This window comes from Acomys russatus, chromosome 1 (assembly GCF_903995435.1).
Source record: "Acomys russatus chromosome 1, mAcoRus1.1, whole genome shotgun sequence".
NCBI lineage: Eukaryota > Metazoa > Chordata > Mammalia > Rodentia > Muridae > Acomys > Acomys russatus.
Genome location: NC_067137.1, coordinates 75,168,820 through 75,195,987, shown reverse-complemented (window position 1 = coordinate 75,195,987; position 27,168 = coordinate 75,168,820). Strand labels below are relative to the sequence as shown.

At 39.4% G+C, this 27,168-nt stretch overlaps 2 protein-coding genes across 4 annotated transcripts in view; one reads left to right on the top strand and one right to left on the bottom strand.

The window, feature by feature from the left end:
• The window catches only part of Togaram1 (TOG array regulator of axonemal microtubules 1), a 65,903-nt gene extending 58,470 nt beyond the window's left edge, over positions 1–7,433 (bottom strand). For both annotated transcript variants that reach the window (XM_051146841.1, XM_051146850.1), the window contains exon 1: positions 5,141–7,433. In XM_051146841.1, coding sequence (XP_051002798.1) covers positions 5,141–7,192 — 2,052 coding nt within the window. In that variant the 5' untranslated portion in view covers positions 7,193–7,433. The remainder of the gene's footprint in view (positions 1–5,140) is intronic.
• Positions 7,434–7,592: 159 nt separating this feature from the next.
• Positions 7,593–27,168, top strand: part of Klhl28 (kelch like family member 28) — a 643,595-nt gene continuing 624,019 nt past the window's right edge. For both annotated transcript variants that reach the window (XR_007830672.1, XM_051146785.1), the window contains exons 1-4: positions 7,593–7,752; positions 17,240–18,138; positions 21,102–21,545; positions 22,924–23,132. Coding sequence is in view for 1 of the 2 variants with exons in the window: in XM_051146785.1 (XP_051002742.1) it covers positions 17,240–18,138; positions 21,102–21,545; positions 22,924–23,132 (1,552 nt within the window). In the remaining variant the exon portion in view is untranslated. The remainder of the gene's footprint in view (positions 7,753–17,239; positions 18,139–21,101; positions 21,546–22,923; positions 23,133–27,168) is intronic.

Here is a 27,168-nt window from a genome sequence, read left to right as displayed (position 1 = left end):
TAAGCTAGAAATCAGCAACAAACAGACAACACTAAAAAAAAACATCCAGTACCTGGAAATTAAACAATATAACTGTAAGTTACACATGTTAAAGAAGCAACAATTAAGTGAGATTTAAACAAATTTCAAACTAGCAAGACAGCTTGTCAGGAAAACGCATTGAAGCCAAACCTGATGACCAGAGTTCAGTGCCACAACCCACATGGACCAAGAAGAGAACCAACTCCTTCAAGTTGTTCTATGGCTTTCAAAGATGCATATGGCACAAATGCTTCCCACCTCCCTCAAGTAAATAAAACATAAGCAAGAAAAGAACAAGTTAAAATAAATGCAAGCAGAGGGGAAAATAATTATAAATAGCACAGAGATGGCGGTGGTGGCGTGCACCTTTAATCCCAGCACTCAGGAAGCAGAGGCAGGTGGATTTCTGTGAGTTCTAGGCCAGCCTGGTCCACATGCTAGTCCAAAACAGCCAGGGCAACACAGAGAGACCCTGTCTCGAAAAACCAACAAACAAAGCAAAACAAACTAAAACAGCAATGAAATTAGGAAATCAAGACAGACATGTCACAAAACAAAAGCCTAGCTTTTTTAAAAGACCAGTAAAACTGGTAAACTTTTGGTTAGACTAAAAATAGAAGACACACATTTCTAACAGCAAAAATGAAAGAAAAGCACATAAATCATGTCAATAGTAGGATCAAACATAATTTGACCAGGTCTATCTCTAAATTCTTTAAATAATCACTTTCCAAAACAGAAAGCAGTAGGCTCAGCTGTGTTCATTAATGCAATCTATTAAACATTCGCAGAAGAAATTGTGTCAATTTTCGATTAATCTTACTTAGAAGACAGGTACTTCTTACCTCATTCTATGAGGCTGGCAAATATGCTATGAGTGCAATTTCCATGAACTTGTAAAAAAGCAAGTGTGCACATAACAAAAGACAGTGTTTGCCAAGGGATGGGGAGGGGAGGAGGATAAGCATTCATAGCACAGAGGCTAGCTATGTGTAGCAGTTAAACTATTCTTTACATTACCACAATGGTGGATCCCATGCACACACAGACATACTTGCCAAAACCTAATAGACTAAGCAACACAGGAGGGAAGCCTCATGTAAAGGATGAGCTTTTTGGTTCTCCTTACTGTGCTTTCACTGACTCCACAATCACACTGTGCTATCAGTGATGTACTGGATGTTCTGGAGCAGGCTATTAAGTGTGTGGGCAGAGCTATTCACAAACCACCTGCATGTTTTAGTTAGTGTAGCCATCACCCTAATTATGCTCTAAAAACAAGCAGTAATAACAATAATAATACACAATACACTTTTAAAAAGCTGCACATTTAAAAATGTGTATATATTTAGTCCATGCCTTCGTTATGATCAGCACCAAATCTTTTTTGGGAGGTAGTCTTTTGTTGTTGTTGGTTAGTGTTATTTATTTACTTCATATCCCAACGGCAGCTTCCCCTCCTTCCTCTCCTCCAAGTACTCCCCTCTCATCTCCCCTCCTGTCCTTCTCAGAAAAGGGGAGCCCTCCCATGGATATGAACCAACCTTGGCATATCAAGTTGCAGTAAGATTAGGCACATCTTCTACTGAGGCTAGACAAGGCAGCCCAGTTTGGGGAAAGGGATCCAAAGGCAGTGTGGTCAGAGACAGCCCCTGCTCCTGCTTTAGGAGCATTTATAAAAAAATCAACTACTATCAGTTAAATGCTTATAATATATGGCAATAATCATATAAACAGACTATCTAAGTCTGAAAACTATTTCCAAAACAACCTACACATTTTGGAATTGGAAGGGCAGAGTACTGGCCTGGCAACTACATGCCCCTGAGTTCAATTCTTAGTACAAAATGAATTAAACAGAAAAGACGAAACTGGAGATATAGCTTAATAAAGTGCTTACCTAGTATGTTAAGACCCTGGGTTCAACCTAGCACAAGAAATAAAAAACTAAGCTGGGCGTGGTGTTCCACACCTTGAATTTTGATCCTTGCAATGCTAAGCAACACCAACTTAATTCCATGTTATGAGCAGAAATAACCTCTTCTCTACAGTATACTAGGCTGCTAAGCTATGATGTTCAATCAGCTGGGCATAATAAATGTATTTTGATGTATGACATTTTTCAAGTTATGATGAGTTTTCTGGGGTATAAACCTATCATAAGGAGCATCTGTATTTTCCCCACCAAAAGAATAAATTTATTCAAAGTTTTTGTTGTTGTTAGCTTTCTGCTTTTATTTCAGTTTTGTGGTGCTAGAGAGGACCGCATGCTAGGCAAACACTCTGCCACTGAACTACATCTCCAACCCTTTGAAATGTTTTAGTATAAAACTTCGTGTGTTAATTCAAAATATAAAAATAACTATGGAGCTAGACATAATGGCATACACATTTATCTCCAGCACTCAAAAGGCAGATGTCTGTGAATCTGAGGCCATCCTGTTCTACATAGTGAGTTTCAGGATAGCCAGAGCTACATAGTAAGACCCTGTCATGAGGGGGAGTGGGCAATCAAAACCAAAACTAGAAAACAAAACAAAATACAACACAACAAAAAGAAGAGGAAGACATCTTGAACTCTATTTACAAGGCACTTTGGCCTTCATTCCTTTGTTAGGTACGATACAACACATGATGTTGGAAGCTAGGCTTCTGTTACAAAAGAAGGGAGACCAAATATGGAATAAACAAAAATAGCAAAGAACCTGCACTACCCAATTCAATTCAAGATACTCATAGGAACTCATTAAAAAAAAAAAAAAAGAAAAAGAAAGAAAAAGAGAAAAAGATACTTGTAGGTTTCGTCCACTGAAAGGACTGATCTATAATAGCAAAAATTAACAATGAGTGAAAACATACACAGAATTTTGTTCTGAAATAATACTCTACTGTATTGGTAATCTTAGGATCCTGGGGGGGAGGGGATCAGATGATTCCAAGTATGAAACAAGAAAAAAATCATTTAAGTCTTAGTATTGTATCTTAAGTTAAGAAAATACCCAAACACTGGTCATGCCCAAAACTCACAGGAGCCAGCCATTGGTCAAACATGGAGTAATTTAGCATCAAATATCTTAATTTGACGGCCAACACAAAATAAACTCAATAATATTTTGAAAAGTTTTTGGTCCATATTGCTTTGTGTGGGCACATATATAAATTAAATTAAACCTCACAGGTCTTTTGACTTTTGGTTTTGTGTTTTTAATGGTATTTCTGTATGTTTGAGTGTTTCTTGTGCTTTTTCTTTGGCTTTTTTCCGTTTGTTTATTTTTGTCCTATTCTGGTTTGTTTATCTGTTGTTGGGTTTTTTTCCCCCTTTCTTTCTTTTTTTCTGAGACAGGGATTCTCTGTGTAGCCTAGGCTATCCTGGAGTCGCTTTGTTGACCAGGTTAGCCTTGAACTCCGGGAGATCTGCCTGCCTCTGCCTCCCCAAGTGCTAAGTGGGATTACAGGTGAGCACCACAGTGTCTAGCAGCTTGTTGTTTGTTTTTGAGTTGCCTGTTTGTTTTCTAATGGAAGAAAGACAATGGACTTAGGTGGGGGTAGGGGAGAAGAGGATCTAGGAGGAGCTGGAGGAGGAGAAAACTATAGTCAGAATATATGACATGAAAAAAAAACTATTTTCAATAAAAATTTGAATTATAATTTAAAAAAAATACTAATTTGGGGTTAGAAAGAAGGCTCAGCAGTTTAGAACTCTTGTGGTTCTTACAGAGGACAGAGTTTAATCCCCAGCACCTACACCAGGCCCATTACAGAACACACAGACACACACAGACAGACACACACACACAGAGAGAGAGAGAGAGAGAGAGAGAGAGAGAGAGAGAGAGAAAGAGAGAGAAAGAGAGAGAGAGAAACCTTTAAAAAGAAGAAAAACACTGTTTTTAATAGCAAAAATTAAAGCTTGATATAATTATTACACACAGAAAAATATTTTGGGTAACAAATATAGAGGAAATGCTTTTGTCTTTAATTACACTCTTTGTACCCCCAATGTAATAACTAATACAAATAAAAATATTCACTGGATGTCAAAAGCAATGAGTAAAATGTTGAGGTATTTGTATGGTCTGAACTTCTACAGCAAACGGGAAATATACTTTTATACTGCATCTTGTCACTTTATCAAACAATAAAATGAGGCTTCACTCAAGGTGGAACAACCCCACTGTACTGTATCCATTCCTTAGGCAACATATTTGCTAGTAGTTTTTAACCTGAGTCTAATCATACAGAAACAATCAGATAAATTCGTAACGTTATACTCCACAAAACAATTACCCCAGCCTTCCTGAGGAAAAGGGGCCTGCCATAAAAAACAAAAACAAAAAACCAAAAATCGTACAAACCCACAAACAAGTAGGAATACAATAGATAAAAAGACAATATTCACACCAAACATGACTGGATCTGGGAATAATAAAAGTGAAATTAAAAATGTAAAACACATTTGGGGACAAATGGAAAATTTAAAATAAAATGAATATATATATTAATTGAATATATATATTTAATTACTATTAGTATTCTGAAGCACAATAACAACTTATTTTAGAAGATGTATATCAAAATATAAAGAAATGAAATCCAAAACATGTGCAAATTACCATCAAATGGTTCATAAAATATGTAACAAAAAATATGGCAAGATGTTAACCAGTATATGAGTATTGACTGCACTCTGAATTTACATGTAGATTTGTCAATTTCAAAATAAAAACTTTGCAGAGACATGAATCTGAGTTAAAAATCTTTTTCGTTTTTTTTCTAGTGGAATTAGATATTCCACACCACTCTATTTCTACCCTAGCACTTAACAAACATGTGAATTCCCAGTTTACAACTTTCTCCAGAAACCAATTAGAAAGGGAGCTTAGTTCTTTATCTGGTACCCACTAGGTGTTCAGTGTTTGTTTGAATGAGGTGACATGATTAAATCAATAACCCATAACTGAAACCCATTTATTGGCCATATGACATTGTACCTCAAATTTTATCAAGGAACTCATTAAATGAACTGACACAACCTGTATCATTATAATGGATATTCATATCAACACTTAATCCAAAACTTTTATTGTGAATTCTTTCAACTAAAGAAAATTAAGCATACCTGCTCTGTATCTTTAGTGTCCTTGGAATTGGAGGTCTGGTTTTCTCCCGTGACTCCAGGCTGTTCATTTTCCCACGGTAACTTATTTTTCCCTTTTCCAGCACTTAATACCCTTCGGGTACAGATAGTTGGACTGTAGGATCCATACAGTCGCATGCTGTCCCTTGTGTGGTCACCACAGTAACAGTGTGCACTCTGAGTCCTGTTACCAGACATAAGCCAGTCTGCATCTGCTCCATGTGCCAAATGGCTTGACCTACCCTGGGCAGAAGACGGCACGAGTATTGCATACTCCACAAATCCCTGCTCTGTTAGCCGTGGAAGAGTTTTTCTGGCCAATCTGGCCTGTACAGCATTCATCACTCCATCTCCATTATCCTGCAACTCAACAGTGTCTACGGCTTTAAAAAGGGCATTGGTTTTACCTGAGCCCATTGATGATGCCAAAACAGCAAAGGCTTCTAGGGCTGCCTGGCGTACCCTTCGCTTGCTATCTACGAGAGCTGGAGCAAGATCAAAGGACAGTTTGGGTAAGTCAAAATCCTCACTGGGATAGGTGAGGAGGGAGCAGATGCAAATGTTCACTACTTCCTCTCTTACTCTGGAATGCTTGTGCTTCAGGTTTTCCAGGAGCAAGCAAAGCACCTGCTGAGGACCTACTTCTTTCATTAGCTTTAGAAAGATTTTCATGTATTCCTGCTTTATGACCAACTTGTTGTCTGCCAGCACTTTCACCGAAGCTGCTATAACTGGTCCCAAGAACTGTTGCACCTGCTCTCCCAGGCGAATAACCAGTAAATGCAGAACTTGAAGTGTACCATGGACCACTTTGAAATTGGAATCATCCAGCAAATTATACAATAAGCTAATAAAGCCGACAAGACTAGGATGAGGGATAGAACTTGGGTTAAAATTTCCAAGCAACTGTTTCAGTTCTTCAACAGCCTGAGTCCTGTTCTTATAGTCTTCCTGATCCAACAATCTTGCATGCAGCTCCTGAGGAATAATCCCAAATTTGAGATTGCTATTGGAAAGAGTCACTATACAAGGGGCAGCATCTTCGGAAAACCCAGAGGCTTCTAGCTCCAAATAATAAGGAACCTGACTTCCAAACTGGGACTCGAGGCGGCGATTGTAGTGCCTCCTCAACGCAGAGGGCAAACGAGAGATGTAGGATTGAAACCTCTCTTGACCAAGTCGTTCTCCAATTTGTTGAAGCGTCGAGAACGCTGTCTCAGATTCTTCGTCCATCTCCTGATCGCCAAGCTTTCGGGCCAGAGATATTATTACCTCAGTGAGATCCAAGCCCAGCAACAAATCCTCAGGAGTAAGTAAGATAGGGAGCAACAGCGCAGTGGAAGCCCGAAGTCGGGCGTCTGGACTTTCCAGGCCTTGTATAAGCGTTCTCAGTACCTGCCCAGAACTACGCCTCAGGCAAATATGCAGGATCTGCAGCGCATCTTTCCGCAGGGCAGGGTTATCTTCTCGTAACGAGACAACTAGCTGAGGCAAAAGCGCTAAACTAAAGGCCTCTTCCAGCTGACCAGCCTCCCCCTGACCCCGAAGAACATCCGAGAGAAGCTGCAAGCAGAGTCTCTTCTCATCACTCCCGCCTTCCACAAGCACTCGGCCCAGCGCCCGGTACAAGGCTTCCTTACGGCGGGGAAAGCCAAGCCGGCCGCCCCGCCGCGGCAAGGCAGCCTGCAAAGCCTGCAAAGCCTCGGAAGGATCCGGTGCGGTGCGCAGGAGTTGAAGAAGCCGAGTCTCCTCCTCGTCTCCTCCCGACAGCCCATTCCCAGGCCCCGACCAGCTACTTGAGATGGCCTCTGCCGGCAACAGGAGGGTCGAAGCCAGAGGCGACGGCGTCGAGGGGCAGGAACCATGATCCCCGGCCGCCCCACGGCAGTAGTAGTTTTTCTCGCCTCTCATTGTGCCCCCAGCTCGACGACCATCAGTCCCTAGGGCGGAAGGACGACCACGGCTCAGGAGGCGACAGGAACCAGGGGTTGCAAGGGACGGCAGCAGGAGCAGCTCGGATGGGGCGGCCGCCATGGAGGGTCGTCAGGTAGAGACGGCTGGAGGGAACCATTGCCGTCTTGGAAGGGCTGGATAAAGTCCAGCCTTCCAGCTCCTCTCCAAGGCCCGAGTTGCAGAGGAAGAGAAGGAACGGTTCAGGTCAGCTGTCAGGCCGCTCGGGCCTTCGACTCCCCCGGAGCCAGCCTCCGGCAAAATGGCCCCCGCCTGAGCCCCGGACCCCACCACCGCAACCCGGCGTAACCAGGGCCACCACGTGACCAAACCGAGCGCTTCCATGGTGATGCACCTAGCGCGGACCTCTTGACCCGGAAATCAACCCACCGTGGTGACTGCTGGTTCATGTAGTCCACGTAGGGAGTTACGTATAAGCAAAAGACTCCTGGAAAAGGAAGTCGGAATGTTGGAAAGGCGGGGACAAAACCTCAAACGGAAATGACGCTTCCCTACGCGAGGCGGAAATTTCCCGCCCCACCCGTAAGAGTTGAGGTTTGACCAGCGCCAGTGAGCATCTTGTCCGGGTTCCAGTTTTCCTTGGCTCCTTCTCCTGTTGCTGCAGCTGTATTCCTGGGACTCAGGTATTTTCATTTTGCTATTATGCAGTGGTGCAAGCATTGGTCCGTGTGCCAATGAGCCACAGAGAGAGGTAAAGGACTGGATGGGAGCAGGCAGAGAGCTGCGACATGTTCTGCAGTGCTGGTACCATCGTAAACGTTCTATCCTACTCTCCTGAGTGAGATTCTTTCTTCCTACAGACTGCTTCTCACTCCTGGAGAACTCAACTCAGGCCAAGCTCATAGACTGAGTACTTTTTTTTTTTTTTTAACTACTCATAGTCTTGGGGACCTTCCTCGCCCCGCCTTCCTCTCCCATGCCCCCGTTTCCTCTCTTCACCCTCTGGCTGTGGAGTGTAAAAGGCTTCTGTTACTTTTCATTGTCCGCATCACTTAGTTTTCTTAAAGATGTGCAGAATCAGTGCTTTCCCTATATAGCTAGCTAGCCGCTTTTCGTCAGACGGAGTCCTTAAGGTCGCTCTCTTGTAGCTCCTCTGTGGAACTCTCCATGGCCCCACCTCCACCTCTCCAGTCTCCCAGTAGGATCCTCCAGCGTCTCTGCAGTCTTACAGTCTCCTAGAGACAGAAATCACTAGACAATTTCAGTTGTGCAAGTTCTTGGCACTGTAGCCCTAAGAGAATTCTGCCCAGAGGATTTAGGATTGAGAGACATTATTGTAAGCAAACGGAGAATTTAATGGCTGACGGGTGTTTTCTCTTTATAAATAAAACCATAAGTAGAATCGGTTCGGTTCAACTAAGACTAGCTCCTGAGCTGAGTGGTGGAGGCCAATCTGGGAGTCAGGCAGGCAGATCTCTGAGTTCAAGTCCAGCCTGGTCTACAGATCGAATTCCAGGACAGCCAGGGCTACACAGAGAAACCCTGAAGCAACTGTTGTTTCTTCATCTGTTTTGAAACAGATAATTGCTATGTGTAGCCCAAGCTAGTCTTGAACTCTTGACTCTTCTGTCTCAGCCTTCTGAACGTTGAGGTTACAAGTGTGCATGCACTAGGAAACCAGGCTTAAAAACAGATTTTTCTTTTCTTTCTTTCTTTCTTTTTTTTTTTTTTTTTTTTTTTTTTTTGAGACAGGGTTTCTCTGTGTAGCCTTGGCTGTCCTGGACTCCAACTCACAGCGATATGCCTCCCAAGTGCTGGGATTAAAGACATACTCCATCACACTCAGCTCCTTGGGGGGGGGGGGTATATTTATATAAATGAGGCCTATATGACCATGTATCCTGTGCTTTGGTTTTAAGCCTAGGTAGTGTCTTCACTAGCTTTTGTTTTGTGTTTTGCTGCCCTTGTTTTGTCTTGTTTCACTATGCTAGACACGGAACCTAGGGCTTTGTTCATGCTAGGAGAAGTGCGCTGCCACTGAGCTCCATCCACAGCTTTAATTCATCATTTTGATGCATAAATGAATCGCCTAGTTTGGCTTAGCAAATGTACTTTAATAGAAAAACAATAACAAAGGTGCCACTATCCCCATCCATTTTCATTCTTAGAGACAGTGGAAGAATGAGAATGAAAATCAAGAGATTATTGTAACACTTGTACAAGGAACTTTTATTCGCCTGTTTGAATTGTTTTCTTGGAGGCTTACTGCTTCTGTCTGCTACACTAGGCCTAGTCCTGGAAGCTTCTAGCCTCCATTCAGTATAACCTAGACTTAGAATGGTTTCAGCTTCTGAGACTTACTGCTTAATAAGCTCCCCTTTCTTGTTCATACTGGCTAGCTGGTTCAACTCTCACCCTTTCTTGTTCTTACTGGCTAGCTGGTTCAACTCAGCTGTTCTGTCAAACACTTCTGCCAGCCGACTTAGTCAATCTGGCTTCTCTCTCAGCCTCTGGGTTGCTCTGCTTGGCTTCAAACTAACTCCAGCAATCTGTTTTAATCTTCTGGTTCCTCATTCTCTGGCTCGTTCTGTCTTCACCTGCGTCTAGCTTGTTCTCTCATTCAACCTCTCTGTAAAACTCTATCTCTGCATCTCCCCTTAAATAACTTCCATTTCCTTCCTCTCTCTGTCTTTGAGAGTTTGGTGTATCTTATTCTGTCAAATCTTTCTCTGATTCATCACTTTTTCTGCCACTCAATTAGACATCAAACATGGGTGCTTCCTTTTACAGATGAACTTTACCTTCATTGTCTAAGCTTTTATTTACAGATAATTAATTGCTCTATACCAGGCCGGCCTTAAACTCAGATCTGCTCACCTCTGTCTCCTGGATTAAAGTAGTGTTTGTAGTTAATGGATCACACAGCCCTAGAAGGTCTTTGGATATGATCTCTTGCCCAAGCAGCTGTGTTCTGAATTAAAATTCCTCTACAAACTCTTGTCAGTAAGAAAGAGTGACTGCCAGGTTGACTGGGTGAGGGTCTTGGTAGCAATAGAAGGTTCTGGATTGCACCTACTAGAGAAGGGCTTGGGGGAGGCAGCAACTTGCCAGATTCTCATTTCCAACCTCAGAAGTTTAAATGTGTACTTCTACTCATATGTGCTCAGACTTCAGGCTTCAGGAATCCAATCCACATGAAAGGAAACAGGAGAATGATGCATGAATTAGAATGTACACAGTAGAATGCCAGTTTATGTTGGAATAGAAAGTAATTCTTTCTGGTGATCAGAATTTTCAGACTGAGAAATCCAGCAAACTCTTCATGTATCTGAGAACTAAGGAAGCCAAGTCACTAACCATCCTGAAGTTGTGTTGTAGTCAGTATCAAAGAAAAGGCACTTAGAAAGTCTTGAATGATGATTCATTATTAGTTATGGCAGAAGTGTAAGAATTATCCTTTCCCTCTATGAAGAATACTACTGAAGGTGCCTGGATCCGTAAATCAAGCAGTTATTCTGTTCTTTTCCTGCAAACAACACAAGATGGTCCTTCTTTCTCTCAGGTCCCTGTAGCTTAATGTGTGTTACAGATTGTAATTTATTTTGTCTATTGCATTGTGTCTCCTTGAAGACTTGGAAAATACATTAGTTTCATTGTGGATATTTAGGAAATGAGACTTCACTGTCACGTATCTTAACTACTTTTTATAATGCTCTTATAAGATATAAATCTTACTTGTTTAATATATGTATTTTACTTATAACTATTAAGAGTACTTAAGTTTCTTTTAATCTTATTTTGAAATCTAAGAGTCCTTTCTGTATTTACTAGAAAAGCATTTATATGTAATAATAGAGTTGGATAAAGAACATGGTTTTCTCTTGGTGTTTCAAGACAGCATTTCTCTGTGTAGCTTTGTCTATCCAGGAACTCAGGGATCTGCCTGCCTCTGCTTCCCAAGTGCTGGGAATAAAGGCTTTTGATAAAGAACAGGGTTTTAATAAGATTATAGAATAGGAGTGCACTTTTTGTTGTACTGTAAAAGTAAACATCAGAAAATTGAAAGGAAATAGGGCTGTACTGAAAGTTGCAAATTTCAGTGCAGCAAATTTTAATGACTTCAAAATAATTTAAACAGACGTAGCAGATTATAGGAAGGTTTGCACTACCTACCTTCATTCTTTGAGCTATATTTAAGAACAGTAAATGCAGATACTCTAGATAATGAATTTGTTAGATGACTCACTTTATGTCTATATGTGCTCTTATCTAAATTTTATAGGCCTCTCTGAAATATTGGAAATCAAAATAAATCCTACAAACCCTAAATACCTGTATAATTTAAGTTGTCATTAATAAGTACAATACAAATGAAATGCTATTATTATTATGTTAATATTTTTATTATATTTATACAATTGTAGTTTTGTTATATATTATAATTATGTTACTAATATTCACCAATACTCCTAGTCCATTTATCATATGCTGTGTGCCAAGTACTATAAACACTAAGTCATCTAATCCTCACAAGAACTACTAGAGGTTCTACATTCATCATTTGTATTACATATTACATATTTATTACATATTAAAGATCAGAGGAAGAAAATAAAGCTCAAATTAGTCAATTTAGCTATTTGCTTAGAAGTTTGGTGAAAAGCAGAAAGGGTGCTAAAACTAGGAAAAATTGATTTTTTTCCCATCATTAATCTTTATATTTTATGTATTATTTGGTTCTATATGTTAATCTATCCTTTTTCTGTGTCTGTTCTGAATCATTAGTAATTGTATCAGAGCTTTGATAAGGTTAAGGAATTATATGTTTTTCTTTTGTTTTGTTTCTGTTTTTGTTGTTATTGTTCTGAGACTGAGTCTCAGTTGAGCGTGGTGTCACATGCTTTAATCCCAACTCAGGGAGGCAGAGGCAGGCAGATCTTGAGTGAATTTGAGGCCAGCCTGATCTACAAAGCGAGTCCCAGATGAAACTCTGTCTTAAGAAACCAAGAGAGAGGGAGAAACAGACAGACACAGACAGACTCTCTCCGCCTTTGTCTCTGCCTCTGCTTCTCTCTCTCTCTCTCTCTGTCTCTCTCTCTCTCTCTCTCTCTCTCTTGCTTTCTACTGTGTATTTCAAAACCCAAGATATAAGGATTTGTGCTAGTGACAAGCAGCTAGTTTTACTTTTGTTTCTCTAGATATAATAAAAATAATTTTCAGACAGAATGCAATTTTGCCATTTTATTCTGAAGATATATACTGGTAAAAAGTAGATATTATAATTGGCTGAATGGTACTGTAAGGAAAACCGAACTGTCAGAAGAGAATTTAATGACAGGAGTTAACAATAAAAATCTGATTTGACAAATCAGATTTGGATTTTTTTTTTAAACAACTCTCATTTCTTCCCTATTCACTTGCTGTGGCTGTGATCTGTATTTATATGGTGACAGTTAATTGCCTCCCAGCTGATTTAAGCACCACTTTGTAGCTTAGGTTCATTAAGTAGATAGACACTAAACTTGCAACCTGGTCTTTATTATCTCAATTTTACTACCTATAACTATGAAGCCTTCTCTTAATGTAGTATAGCTATTGGCACAATATGAATTTTTGCAGTTATTTTTAAGCGGTGCCTAATAAATAATTATTATTAGACTAATTATTATTATCGCAGTATTTTCTAACCCACTGTCAATCAATAAAAATACAGACACCTGTTATAATTTAAAATAGTTCAATTTAAAATTGGTTCACCTGGGGCAAGGCAGCTATTAATCCCCCAAACTCCCTCCCGTATCCCCCTACCCCAATCCCATGTCATCTGCTTCTTATAATTCGATCAAGCAAGTTCCCTCCCATCCATAATCCCAAACACTTGCTGATGCTCTTCATTTGGACCAAACCCACCATCCACACCGGCCATGTGCTTCTTACTCCACCTAACCCATGGCAGCCACCTCCTTTTTCCTCCATCTCCCCTCTTCTCCTTCCCAAGATCCTCTGAGTCCCCAAAGCCTGCGTGCGAACCTTAGCCACGTCTATCGCATTTGTCCTGCTGGGGTGTGTTGGCTTTTTATTGGTCAACAGGAATAAGTTTTTAGGCAACGTTACAAATATTTTGGGGTCTGTGAGTCTGCTCATTTGGGAAGCAGCCAGACTAACCCCCAATAATGAATATCATTAGAAATAAAGTACAGTGCTATTGCCTTGTTGAAACTTTGACATTGATACTGTTTGTTCAGTATTGACTTATTCAGTCCATAGGTAAATAGTACTTAATAGTATTCGTCTTATTTTAATAAAAGTTAAAAAAAAACATGGCAAGCATGCAGAGACAGCTCAGTATATCAAATCTACTTTTATACCATCAAGGAAGGGAGTTTTTATTACCTGGATTCCTCTTCAGTTTGTTTTAATGCCCTGATGTAATCTTTATGTGATCTAGGTATTTACATATGTGTTTATTTATCATTTGTTATTTGTAGCCCTACTTTCTTAGATTTGTTTGAGACAGAGTTTCATCCTGTATCCCAGACTGGTCTCGGACTCACCATAAATTCTCCTGTTGTAGACACCTAAGTGCTTGGATTGTAAGCATGCGCCGCCTGACTCAGTTTTGATACCACATTTAATATATGTATATATTAAATTAGCATATGCACAGGGTCATAGAGCTGTTAGGTACATTTGGCTGAATATGGACTTCACTGAAACCTCTGTGGCTCTAGTTCATATTTTGTTCACTGTTCTTTCCTGTTTTTTATGCTTGCCCTTCCATCTCTGTGAAGTTGTTTTTTTGTTTTTTGTTTTGTTGTTGTTTTCTTTCTTTCTTTCTTTCTTTCTTTCTTTCTTTCTTTCTTTCTTTTTTTTTTTTTTTGGTTTTTCCAGACAGGGTTTCTCTGTGTAGCCTTGACTGTCCTGGACTTGCTTTATAGACCAGGCTGGCCTTGAACTCATAGCAATGCACCTGCCTCCGCCTCCCTGAGTACTGGGGTTAAAGGTGTGCACCACCACATCTGGCTCTTGATAAAGTTGCTAATGAGATAAATGAAACATAATAAAACAATTTAACAGCATTGTCTTGTTCTTGTTGTTTATTTGTTTGTTTTATTTTTGGTTTTTCCAGACAGAGTTTCTCTGTGTGTAGCTTTACCTGTCCTGGACTCGCTTTTAGACCAGTCTGGCCTCGAACCCACTGAGATCCTCCTGCCTTTGCCTCCTGAATGCTGAGATTAAAGGCGTGCACAACCGTACCCAGCTGACAGCATAAGTTTTGAAGATCATAAATTATTTTTTATTTGAGTTACTTTTAGGCATTTATGGATAAATAGCTGAGAATCAAATGTAATCAGAGCAGTGAACAGTGAATAAGTTACAGTAAAATGTAACATTTTAGGCTTGAAAGGGTTGACCTGATTCTCAGTGGTCACAAGTGTAAGAGGCACCAGGAGAGCGGGAAGTAGGCCATCAAGCCTCCTTTCACCTCTGTGTTTTCTCATTCTATTCATGATGGGGAGGAAGAATTTTCATTTCTAGCCATTCCCTAAGTGATAATGATAATTTTGGTACAAAGGACCACATTTTAAAGCCTTATTTGAACAACCTATGTAAAATTTTAATTTGTATTTCGTAAGAAAGGAAAGAAGTCAACTTAGAATTTTTAATATGGGATATGGTAAACCTAGTACCACTAATTTAAGTTTCTTATTTTTACCTCTCCTGTTTAAAGTTTTAGTTATAATTACTTTAGTTGCACATTAAAATAAAATTTACGTAAACTTTATTCCCAATAATTGTTTTTACTTTTAAAATGTTAAATTTCAGTTATTATTTTGGGGGAGATGGATTCATGGAGGGGGTGGAGAGAGAGAGACACAGAGAGAGAGAGAGAGAGAGAGAGAGAGAGAGAGAGAGAACACACATGTCAACCATATGGATGGAAATCAGAGAACAACTTATGCGAGTTCATGATCTCCTTTCTGTAGGTTCTGGGTATCAAACTCAAACCCAGCCACAAGGCCTAAGTAGCAAAGCATTTTCACCTACTGTCTGTGCCTTTAGTCCAGTATAATGAGAAGAGTGTGCACAATCAACTACTGAGGTACCTTGTGGTTATCCAGAACACTAGAGAAAAAGAGAGCACTTAGGAGCTCAGGTGGGGCATCTCTCACTAACCTTTCCATCTGTCCTGGAAGTCTGTCATGAGATACTTTCTTCCACATTCCTAGTTATGATGATGCCCAGTTGTAGGGGCTTACCCCACACCCTTTCAGAATAGAGCCAGAGAATATAAAACAGATTAGCCCCACACCATGTAGGCTGGCATCCTTAAGAGCTAGTAGTTAGTCTATATCTGAATGGAGGATCTAGGCAATTTACTATAGAGCAATTCTTCTTTCTACTGTCTAAGAAATAAAAAATAAATCTAAATCAAATCCTAAAGTGACTCATTGGGTTTCGGGCGGGGGGGCTTGTTTTGTTTTGTATTTAGTTTTTCGAACTCACAGAGATCTTCCTGCCTTTGCCTCTATGAGTGCTGGGATTACAGGCACACAGGTATTTTTATTGGGTACTTACACACAGAAAGACAGCTCCCCCTTTTGAGAGGGTATTTTTGTTTTTGTTTTTTAAGACAGGGTTTCTCTATGTAATCTTGGCTGTCATGGAACTTGCTCTGTAGACCAGGCTGGTCTCAAACTTATAGAGATCTACCTGCTTCTGCCTCCCAAGTACTGGAATTAAAGGTACATGACACCATTTCTAGGCCATCTCTCCCTTTTAATACTGTTTTGACTGTGCTCTGTACATGAGAAAACTGAGGCTAGGTCTTTTACGCCACTAGGATCATTCCCACAGTCCCCTATCTTATAGTCGTATATGCTGGGCATTTGCTAATTTACATACCTGAACTAGATTATAATTTAAGATTTGTTCTCAGAAATCTTGAGAGGCATTGTAAAATTCTTTATTTGCCTCTAATTAAACATAAAAATGCACTGTTCTAAGTTCATCATGAGAAGAAACAGTCTCTGATGCACCTAATTATTGTTGGCCCTTTTAGACTAGATTTATCAATCCATTTTATGCAATCACAAATTACATCATGTGTAATTTCGCAGTGTTATCTGGAGTTAAGATGACTCTTTTCAGACTGTTTATAGAATTTAGTCTTGCTTTTGGTTGTCCAGTCCTGCAGCTCTGGTATTAGTTCAGGGCCTCTTTTATAGGTCTTTGTAACTATCTTGGAATGTAGTTGTTTAGTCTGAGAGAACTGTGTTCTTATGAAGTATCTAGCCCTTCCTTTTCAAACGTTCTCTTTTTGCTTTGACATTGCTCACTGTTCAGTCTGAGTATGACTCTCCTTGTTAAATCAGATAAATGAGAGGGTTGGAGTGGTTTACAGATCTGCATATATAGTTAATTGAATGTAAAGAAATAGACTTTTAGAGAAATTTAATATTGACCCAGGCTTTTGAAATTTTGTACTGAGGAAAGGAGGATAAAAAAGGAAAAGTTGGCTGGGCAATGATCATGCATGCCTTTAATCCCAGCACTTAGGAGGCAGAGGCAGTCGGATTGATGTGAGTTCGAGGCCAGCCTGGTCTACAAAGTAAGTCCAGGATAGCCAATGCTACACAGAGAACCCCTGTCTCAAAAAAAAAAAAAAAAAAAAACTCAACCTCCCCCCAAAAAAAGAAAAAAGAAAAGAAAAGAAAAAGAAAAGGAAATATTATAGGCAATACCTAACACTTAAAAACAACAACAAAAATAATTGGGAAGAGATCACAATTCATAGAGAGCTGTAGCATTGATAGTTACATGAATAGTATTTGGATTTTATTGTAGTAAGGAGTCTTTAATGAAAATATGCAATGAAACGTTTAGTCTTCATCTAAAAGTCTTTATGTTTTGAGACTTATCATTAGCATTCTCTTCCTCACTTCCTAATATCTATAACAAAGGAAATGAATTATATGGTTGTTAAATTCCTTCTAACTCAAATACCTATGTTCTAGTGTTTAAAAACCAGAAAACTGCCTTGCACTCTTTGAGACAGGCATACATTGACATGGCTATTTTGATGTAACGGTCCTGTCCTCTTTGAGACAGACTTACATTGGCATGGCTATTTTAAAGTAACTGTTCCTGTCTTGTGTTTTTGTGTAGATGGACCACACATCCCCGACCTACATGCTTGCTAACCTGAGCCACTTACATTCTGAGCAGCTTCTGCAGGGCCTGAATCTTCTTCGCCAGCATCACGAACTCTGTGACATCATTCTTCGAGTAGGTGATGTTAAGATTCACGCTCATAAAGTGGTACTTGCCAGCATCAGCCCATACTTCAAGGCTATGTTCACTGGAAACCTTTCTGAGAAAGAGAACAGTGAGGTTGAGTTTCAGTGCATTGATGAAGCTGCCCTGCAAGCCATTGTGGAGTATGCCTACACGGGGACAGTTTTCATTTCTCAGGATACAGTCGAATCTCTCCTGCCAGCAGCAAACCTACTCCAGATAAAACTTGTCCTGAAAGAATGTTGTGCATTTCTTGAAAGCCAACTTGATCCTGGTAACTGTATTGGAATTTCCCGTTTTGCAGAGACATATGGTTGTCATGACCTTTATTTGGCAGCTACTAAATACATATGCCAGAATTTTGAATCTGTTTGCCAGACAGAAGAGTTTTTTGAGCTTACACATGCTGATTTAGATGAAATTGTCTCCAATGACTGCTTGAATGTAGCTACTGAAGAGACAGTTTTTTATGCACTAGAGTCGTGGATCAAGTATGACGCACAAGAGCGCCAGAAATACTTAGCGCAGCTGCTGAACAGTGTGCGGCTGCCGTTGCTGAGTGTTAAGTTCCTCACTAGGCTCTATGAAGCAAATCATCTTATCCGCGATGACCGCGCTTGTAAACATCTTTTGAATGAAGCCCTAAAGTACCACTTCATGCCTGAACATAGACTCTCTCATCAGACAGTCTTGATGACACGACCTCGCTGTGCTCCCAAAGTATTGTGTGCAGTAGGAGGAAAATCTGGACTGTTTGCCTCTTTGGATAGGTAAATAAAAGGGTTTCTAAAGGGAGTAATACCAACAGATTTTATGATTTTTAAATGTGCTAACTTTCTGTGTTCAAAAAGTAATTTTATTTTGCTTTTATTTGGTGTTCTTTCTCTCCATTTTATTTCCTAAAATATTTACAAGGGTATTTTGTTACAAATTTGCAATGAATATATCCTTCATTTTATATAATATAGTACATGAGTGATAAACTAGGTTACCTGGTAAAATAATTTCTAAATAACAGTCTTTCTGTGTAGCTCTTTTTTGTTGGTTTGTTTGTTTTGTTTTCAAGACAGGGTTTCTCCGTGTAGCCTTGGCTGTCCTGGCGTCAGTTTGTAGACCAGGCTGGCTTTGAACTCACGAAGATCTGCCTGGCTCTGTCTCCCAAGTGCTGGGATTAAAGGTATGCCCCACCACTGCCCGGCTGTGTGTGGCTCTTTTTAAGTGAATGTACTTAAGATGTGAGAGGAAAGAAGTGACCTTAGGATAGAATTTATAATTAAATGAGAAGCATAATGACAAAATTGAGAAATCCACAGCCTTTGTCTGTAAGGAGTTGAAAAGGTTTGCTTAAGAGCAAACCAAAGCTGTGACCACGTGTACTCCACAAACTAAAGAGATGAACATGGATACAAGGGAGCCAAATACTGTCATCAGGGAAAGAGAGGCCCTGACAGCATTTCATTGGGTTCTGTGGGTGCTCTTCTTACTATGGAGCCTAACTCTAGGAGGGCAGCGCGGTTTTAAGCATGGTGTCAGGGCATCCTCCACAGACCTGCAAACCGAGGCGAGGCGTAGCACTCTGGGTACTCCTTTTGTTATTCAAGCAGGCTTGGCTACAGGTTAACCCCCCAGAAACTCAGAACATAATCCCTCTGGGCTTTTCTACTTAAATTTCTAAGAATACATAGAAACAAGCGAAGGCCCAGGCAGAGATCCATGGTAGAGATGGAACAACAGTAGAGCCCCCTACTTAGTGTCAGTGCTGAGCTACAAGGAGATGGGAGAGCTACAGGCATTGAGACTTCATGCACTGTGAGGTACTGAGTGGACTGAAGCCAACAAAGCCATAGAGTTGAGACTTCCACAGGCCTTAGGGGCCTAACTCCTACCCTAGTGTGCTCAGCCTATGGAGCCAAAGGAGACTGGTCTCTGGGGTTACAGTGTACTGATATTTTGCTTGTTTTTCTTTGAGCATACTTTGGATGTTGCCTGTTTCTGTGTAGGAAAGGGAAAGTCTTCCCTTACCCTGTTCCTCCATTGTATCTTGGAAACATATAACTTGTTTTGGTCTCCTAAGCTCAAGGGGGAAATGAATCATGTTGAGATTGATATTTGATTTAGATGAGACTGCGCTTTGAACTTTGATACTGAAATGAGTTAAATTTTTTGTAAATAGTGGAGATGAAGTGGTTGTATTTTACATCATGAGAATGATATGAGTTTGGGGGACCAGGAACAAAATAATATAGTTTCGGTGTATCTCCCCCAAATTTATGTGTTAAGGAACTTGGTCTACAGTGCAACAGTGTTGAAAAGCCAGATCTACAGGAAGGGTTAGGTCATATGGCATCACTCAAATGAATTAAGACCATCATTTTGGGAGTCAAAAGTAGCTTGGTTATAAAGGCATGGGCCATTTTCCTCTCACCATGTGATGCCTTCACAGTGGGTTGCAAGAAGGTCTTCAGCAGCTAGATGCAGGCCTGCAGTCTTGAACTTCCCAATCCTCATAGCTGTGACCCAAATAAACTGCTGTTGTTTGTAATTTGCTCAGTTTGGTGATGTTGTATTGTTGCAGCAGAGATGGGTCTAAGAAACGCTCCCGGGCTTCTCCTTCCCTCTGGGATTTCTGCTCTCACTGCCATCATTCCCCAGAACACAGCCGTAGCTTTCCTTCCTCATATCCTTTCCACATCTGTCTCAGAGATACTAAGGTCTTCAACATTTTTATTTAAATATATTTCTTCAGAGATCTGCATTCTCACCAGACAGCAAGGTGTGAAATGTATCGATTACACTGCGTGAGAAAGGACTTTATTTACTTTCATGCACACCTAGTACTATAGTCTATGGACATAATATGGTTTTAAGTTTAAGTAGTAAAGTTTTACATGTATCCAGAGTGCACAAACTCCACATATACAGTTTAGTAGATTATAACAAACTAAATAAAAGTTGGAATCATAGAATGTGACAAGCACCCAGAACCAATCCTGAACTCCCTACTTGTTCTTCCGTGTCCAAAGGTAATCACTATATGTATTTCTGATCCAGGAATTAGTTTTATACATTTGGGAACTTGATACAAATGAAAATATACAGAATTGTTCTGAATTTGGCATCTTGCTTTCATATGTGTAAAATTCATTTTCATTGTGGTATGAAATATCATTTATCTGTTTTATGCTTGATAACTTTTGGGCTGCTTCCAGTTATACGTAATATTTACATGACCACTTACGTGACCATAAATGCATATGTGGATGCATTTATTTTAGACACATATCTAAGAATGGGTTTTCTTAGTCATGGACAGTTGTGTACTATATATCTAAATACTATACATTTAGCCATTTTAGTTTTGTTGAAATGCTGTCTTGGGTGCCAGTGAACAATTTTTGAATATGTTGCCTATTGCAAAATTGGCTATAGTAGATATTCAAAAAAGGTGACACATTAAGAATAAAATCCTAAGTGAAGGTTGTATTCTCAACTTTGCTAGATAAAATTGTTTTCCACAGTAGTTTGTACCAATTTACATGTTTAGCCAGTGTCCATGTTTGCATAGCACTCTTGCCAGAGGTTATTTTCTGTCTGCACTCTCAACAGTCTGGAAGGTATGTCATGATTTATTGTAGTTTTGATTTGCATAACCATGATTATTAACACAGTTAAACATTCTTCTTTATAAACCATTTGAGTTTTTTAATCTATTATTTCTCTGCTTGTTTGTTAGTGTGGAGATGTACTTTCCTCAGAATGACTCTTGGATTGGTCTGGCACCCCTAAGTATTCCTCGCTATGAATTTGGAATATGTGTTTTAGACCAAAAGGTCTATGTTATAGGCGGTATTGAAACTACCGTGCATCCTGGAGTCACTGTGAGAAAGCACGAGAACTCAGTAGAGTGTTGGAACCCTGACACAAACACCTGGACCTCGCTAGAGAGGATGAGTGAGAGCCGAAGCACCCTCGGAGTGGCCGTGCTTGCGGGAGAGCTTTATGCTTTGGGTGGATATGATGGACAGTCTTACTTGCAATCTGTAGAGAAGTACATCCCCAAAATTCGACAGTGGCAACCTGTGGCCCCAATGACCACCACAAGAAGTTGTTTTGCTGCAGCTGTTTTGGATGGAATGATATATGCCATTGGAGGGTACGGTCCTGCTCACATGAACAGGTAGTTAGGATAACAACTGAATTGCTTAAGATTGTCGATTTTTACAGAAGCATGACTTAAATTCATTTCTGAATTGTAAATTTGTGTGTATAAATGAGCTTTTCAATATGCTTAAGTAATATTGATAGGTATTTGGGAGTTTAGACTGCTCCTAAATGTAATATTTTTTATTACTGAGATTCAAATCTCTATTAAATGTTTGTATTCAACTAATATGGTGAACTACTTTTTAGAGCTCAGAAACCTAAAAAGAATAGACAAACTTAGATATCTCTCTCTCTCTCTCTGTCTCTCTCTCTCTCTCTCTCTCTGTCTCTCTCTCTCTCTCTTATTGTTTTTTGTTATTCTGTTTTGTTTTGTTTTTGTTTTTTTCAAGATAGTATCTCTGTGGAGCCCTGGCTGTCCTGTACTCACTTTGTAGACCAGGCTGGCCTCAAACTCACAAAGATCCTCCTTCCTCTGGCTAAGAATTTAGATTTTTATAATGCAGTTATGTGTGTATGTACACATGTGGGTGGTTTTTTTTATTATATTGCTTAATAGGATAAGGTAGAAGTGCAATTCTGGTATTCAAGTACACTATAGAACATTATAAAATTAAAATCTTGGACCAGCAACATGACTCAGCGAGTAAATGAGATGGTGCACTGCCTGGCAAGCTGAGGTCAGTCTTTGGGCCCCATGATGGGAGGAAAGAGCCATTTTTCCAGAGGTGCTCTCATTTTGGAGGTATATTTTCACCAATTTCATACATATATAAAAATTGTTTTAAAGAAGCAGCCATTAAAGTTAAAATCTTATTTGATATTCTTTTTTGGATTCTATGGTGATACAACACATGTCATCCACACTGCTAGAATGAGAATGACAGATTTTTGTATTCTGTAATCTATTCTTGTAATAAAGGAGAAATATAGGTAAGAAAAAGTAATGTTTATAACTTACTGATTATATGTACTGTGAATCAGTTCTAAACCTTTGTCAAAAACTGATGTTCTGAAGATTTTTGTCTATAGGAGTGGTATTTGATTCATTGTGAGCATCTAATGAAATCTTGTGCTTCTATGTACTGCACTCACATTTTGTGTGAGGGACAGCAGTGTCCATGGAATTGGCTCTGCATCCGGTCCCTCATGTATATGTAAGAATATCATTATATATATCGTGTCATGTGATAAAGAATATCAATTATTGTATCCTGTCCACAAAGTAAACGTTATACCTGGAGTCTTATCCACAGACACCTAAACATTTGGACAAACTACTATTATTTTTATCTGTTCCTTTAATTTTTAAAAACTGTGGTAGGTTTTGGTTTTGCAGAGAGAGTAACAAAAATGACCTATGAATTAATTTTTCCTCATGTAAATCCTTGCAGTGTGGAGCGTTACGATCCAAGTAAGGATTCCTGGGAGATGGTTGCATCCATGGCTGATAAAAGGATTCACTTTGGCGTTGGAGTTATGCTAGGTTTTATTTTTGTGGTAGGTGGACATAATGGTGTCTCACATTTGTCAAGCATTGAAAGATATGACCCTCATCAAAATCAGTGGACAGTGTGTAGACCAATGAAAGAGCCTAGGACAGGTAATATTTATTTATTCATTCGTTTGTTTGTTTGTTTGTTTTGTGATACTAGGGATTGAAACCCAGGCCTGTGGGTATCAATGCTCTACAGCTGAACTGCATCTTGAGCTGTTAGCTCATTAAACTCAGCATACGGAGCGGTGCTTTGTGTGGTGATATTCTTACAACACTAGCGCTTCAGGCCTTAGCAGCAAGGATATTATTTTACCAGGAAAAAGAATCATTTGTGTACATGTGTGTACATGTGTGGAGAGAGATAGAAAGAGACCGATGCACACACAAACACAGAGAAAGAGAGCAAGAGCAAGCAGCACGTAGTGTGGCACGTGTGTGAAGCTCACAGAAAATTTACAGGGGTTGGTTCTCTCCTACTTTGTTTTGAGGCAGGGTCTCTATTCATTTCATGCTGCTATGCTACACACTGGCATGCAATCTTCCCGCCACTTCTCCTGATTCCATCTGCCTCCCACAGTGAGCACAATAAGCTCAAGTTTACTGGTTTCTTTACTATATGGTGGCTTTCTTTCCTTTGGGTCTGGACCAAGAAGTGGGATAGCTGGGTGCTGTAGTAGTTCTGTGTGTTCTCTCTAGCACTTGTTTTCTTGAATATTAGCCATTGTCGCTGGGGTAAAGTGGACTCTCCAAACACTTCTGTACTGTGTTACTTTGATAGCTAAGGACTGCTAAACATCTTTTTCATTTATGATTTGTATTTTTGAGAGTTCTGTGTTTAGTTTGTTTACTCACTTAGTGATTGAATTATTGAATTTTGTTTAATTTGAGTCATTCATATCTTCTAAATATTGATTCCTTATTAGACAAACCTCTAGCCTAGATTTTCTTTTTTCTGTGTAATGGGATGCTATCTCACTCTGGTCACAGTTTCCTTTCTGTGCAATCTTTTTCATCATTTACTGTTTCCTGAACTGCTAAAGTCCGAGACCAAGAGTTTTTATCTAATGCCTCTCTGACTTGAGCCATTTTCTCTTTATTTCTTCTTGGAGCTCCAAAATTTCATATCATACATTAAGGTTTTTTAAAATCTATTTTGAATGGATTCTTATGCAGGGAGAAAGACTGGCATCTACTCTCACTCTCCTCCATGTAGACTTCTAGTTGTCCCAGCACCATTGGCTAAAGAGGCTATCTGTTTTTCCCAATATATGTGTTTGGCTCTTTTTACAAGGTGGCTACGGTAGTGGGGATGGTTTCTAGCTTTTCTATTCTATCCATTGACCTACATATGGTTTTGTTTTTGTTTTGCCATTTTTTTTTTTTTTTGGTTATTTATTGTTATTTGGGAATTGTGACCATTAGTACTTAAAGTTATTATTAAAAGGTGTGTATCAATTCCTGTCACTGGGTAGTGTTGTGGTGTTTCTCAGATCTATTTGGCTACACGTCCTGGCATTATTTGATCCCTGTAAGCTCTTGAGTGTGCTTATCCTTTCCTCAGACTAAAGTATCGTCTAGTATCGTCTATAATATGTCATGGAGGAGAACTTACTTTCTGATTTTTCTACTTGGTGTTCCATAGAACTCTTGTATCTGGATAGGCATCTCTTCATTTAGTTGTAGAAATTTTCTTCTGTGATTTATTTTACTAAAAGCATTTTATATACCGTCACTATGATTTTCTTCTATCTGTACCCTCTTTGGGTTCAGTGAACATATTTATAATGTCTATTTTGAAATCCTTGTCTTGTACATCAACCGATCTTTTCTTTTTTTCAGGGAACACTACAAATAGAGGTGCTAATTTATAGACATGTCATTATTGTCATTCGGTTGGTTGATTGGATGGTTTTCTTGTTTTGTGTTTTGTTTTATTTTGGTATGGATATCTGGTCTCATCTTCGTTGAATGGGTGTTTGGATCTTTGATTGCTATTGCTCCAACTTGGCAGAGTGTGGGCCAGCCTGTGTCCAGAGGCTACTGTGTATTGATGTGTGAAAGGAGTATCAGAAGTAGTCTTAGCTCACCCAGGAACAGAAGTAACCTCTGAGCCTAGGAGCAAACCTGTAAGCTCAAAAGGCTTTCCCTGTCAATACTCAAAGGTCTCAGGGGAATTCTCCATGATCTACAGTTGACCCTTGGTGACAGGGCCTAGGGCCACAGTAGGGGTGTCTGATGTTCCATTTGAGACAGGATTCAGGACATCTTGTTCTCAAATAGTAGCGGCTGAGGTAGATGTCAGGCTATGAGTTCTTATCTGGGTTCAGGCTGCAACTAGGCAGGCCAGTGGAACAACTTGGTATGGTAGTGTGCAGGACTGGCTCTGGAGTTGTTTTCTAGATGGAATTGTGGGTGACGTGGCAAGAAGGTGGGACTTGGAAGCCCTACCTGAGATCTGTGTTGCATCACTGGACTTTATTCAGTCCTAGAGCTGAGTATTGGGTGGGCTCCAGTTTGTATTTCAGGCAGTCCCGAAACAACACAGTGGGTGGGGTGGCTGGAGTTTTTATGGTCTTTAAATCCAGAATTATATCATTTTTAAATATAGATAATTATACTTCTTCCTTTTTTATTCATATCACTTTTTAAATTTTATGTATTGATTATAAGAATCTCACTGAATGTTGTCTCATTTCCTGATTTTAGTGAAAATTATTTCAGTTTTTCCCTATCACATATAATACTGGCTATATGTTCATCACATATAGCTTTTATTGTATTGAGGATCCATCTATTCCTAGTCTCTTCAAGCGTATCTAGCATGGTGACATTAAATTTTTCTATCACTTTTCCACATCTATGGAGATGCCCACATAATTTTTCCTTGATTCTATTTTTATGTTCTATTATGTTTATTGATTTGCATACATGGAACCTTCCTGAAGTAAACATACCTGAAGTAAAACCAACTCGATCATACTGTATGATATTTTAAATGTGTTGTTAAATTAGGTTGCTATGTTTTTCAAGTTTATAGTATATTTTGATCAAGTTCAAAGAGACCCCATTGTCCTCCTCATTCACTTTCAAGTCTGTGTTTTTATTTGTGAGTAAAGTATATTCATTGCAGATAGCAAAGAGCTGGGTATTGCTTATTATTACAATCGGCTAGTCTTTATTTTTTTTTATCAGAGGCTTTGTACCATTTACATTTCAGCTTACTATTGAAAGGTATATTTTATTACTGTAGTTTTCTTGCTCCTGCTTAATTTGAATATTGTATATTCTTTTTCCTACGCCTTTACCTTAGAAGCGTGCTGTTTTAGTGAGTTGTTTGCATTTGATTCTCTACTAGTTGTCATGTCTTTTTGTCTGTTCCTCTCATGAACGTTATTTATTGAGCTCTTGGGTTCGTGACTGTCTCTTTTCCCTCCTTGTGCCGGATTCCTTTAAGTGTTACGTTTGATGCTGGCTTAGTGGCCTTGTATTGCTTTAGTTTCTCTTTGCCTTCATAGGTCTGTATTTCTAAATTGATTATGAAGGACAGCTCTGCTGTACATAGGAACATTAGTTGGCAGTTGCTTACTCTCAAGGCTTGAAATGTACCATTCCATGTTTCCTGCCTTTTAGGCATCTGCTGAGAAGACTAATGTAATACTGATGACTCTGCCCTTTCAATAAGTTCACATTTTTTTATTACAGGTCCCATATTCTTTCTTTGTTCTTTCCTCTTGGTATCTTAAGTATAAAGAGGCATGAAAAAGCTTTTTTCTAGTCATGTCTGCTTGGGATTCTACATGCTTCATGTAGATAAATGCCTATATCTTTCCTTAGATTTGGGAACATTTCAGCTTTCATTTTATGAAAAAGTTTTCTATGTCTTAATTTGTACCTTAGGCTATCTTCTTCTACTCTATAAATTATTTAGTTTGGTCTCTTGGTCATGTCTCAGAGGACTTGAAATCTGTGGCCGTCTTGTTAATTCTTTCTTTACGGTGCCTGTTGTGACATTTCAATGATCTTGTCCTTATCTCAATGATCTTCTTCCTTTTGTTTGATGTTAGCTATTAGTGACGCTTTCTACTGTGAATACTTCATGTCCAATGTTTATCTGTTTATTTTCAGAGTCTCAATTTCCGTG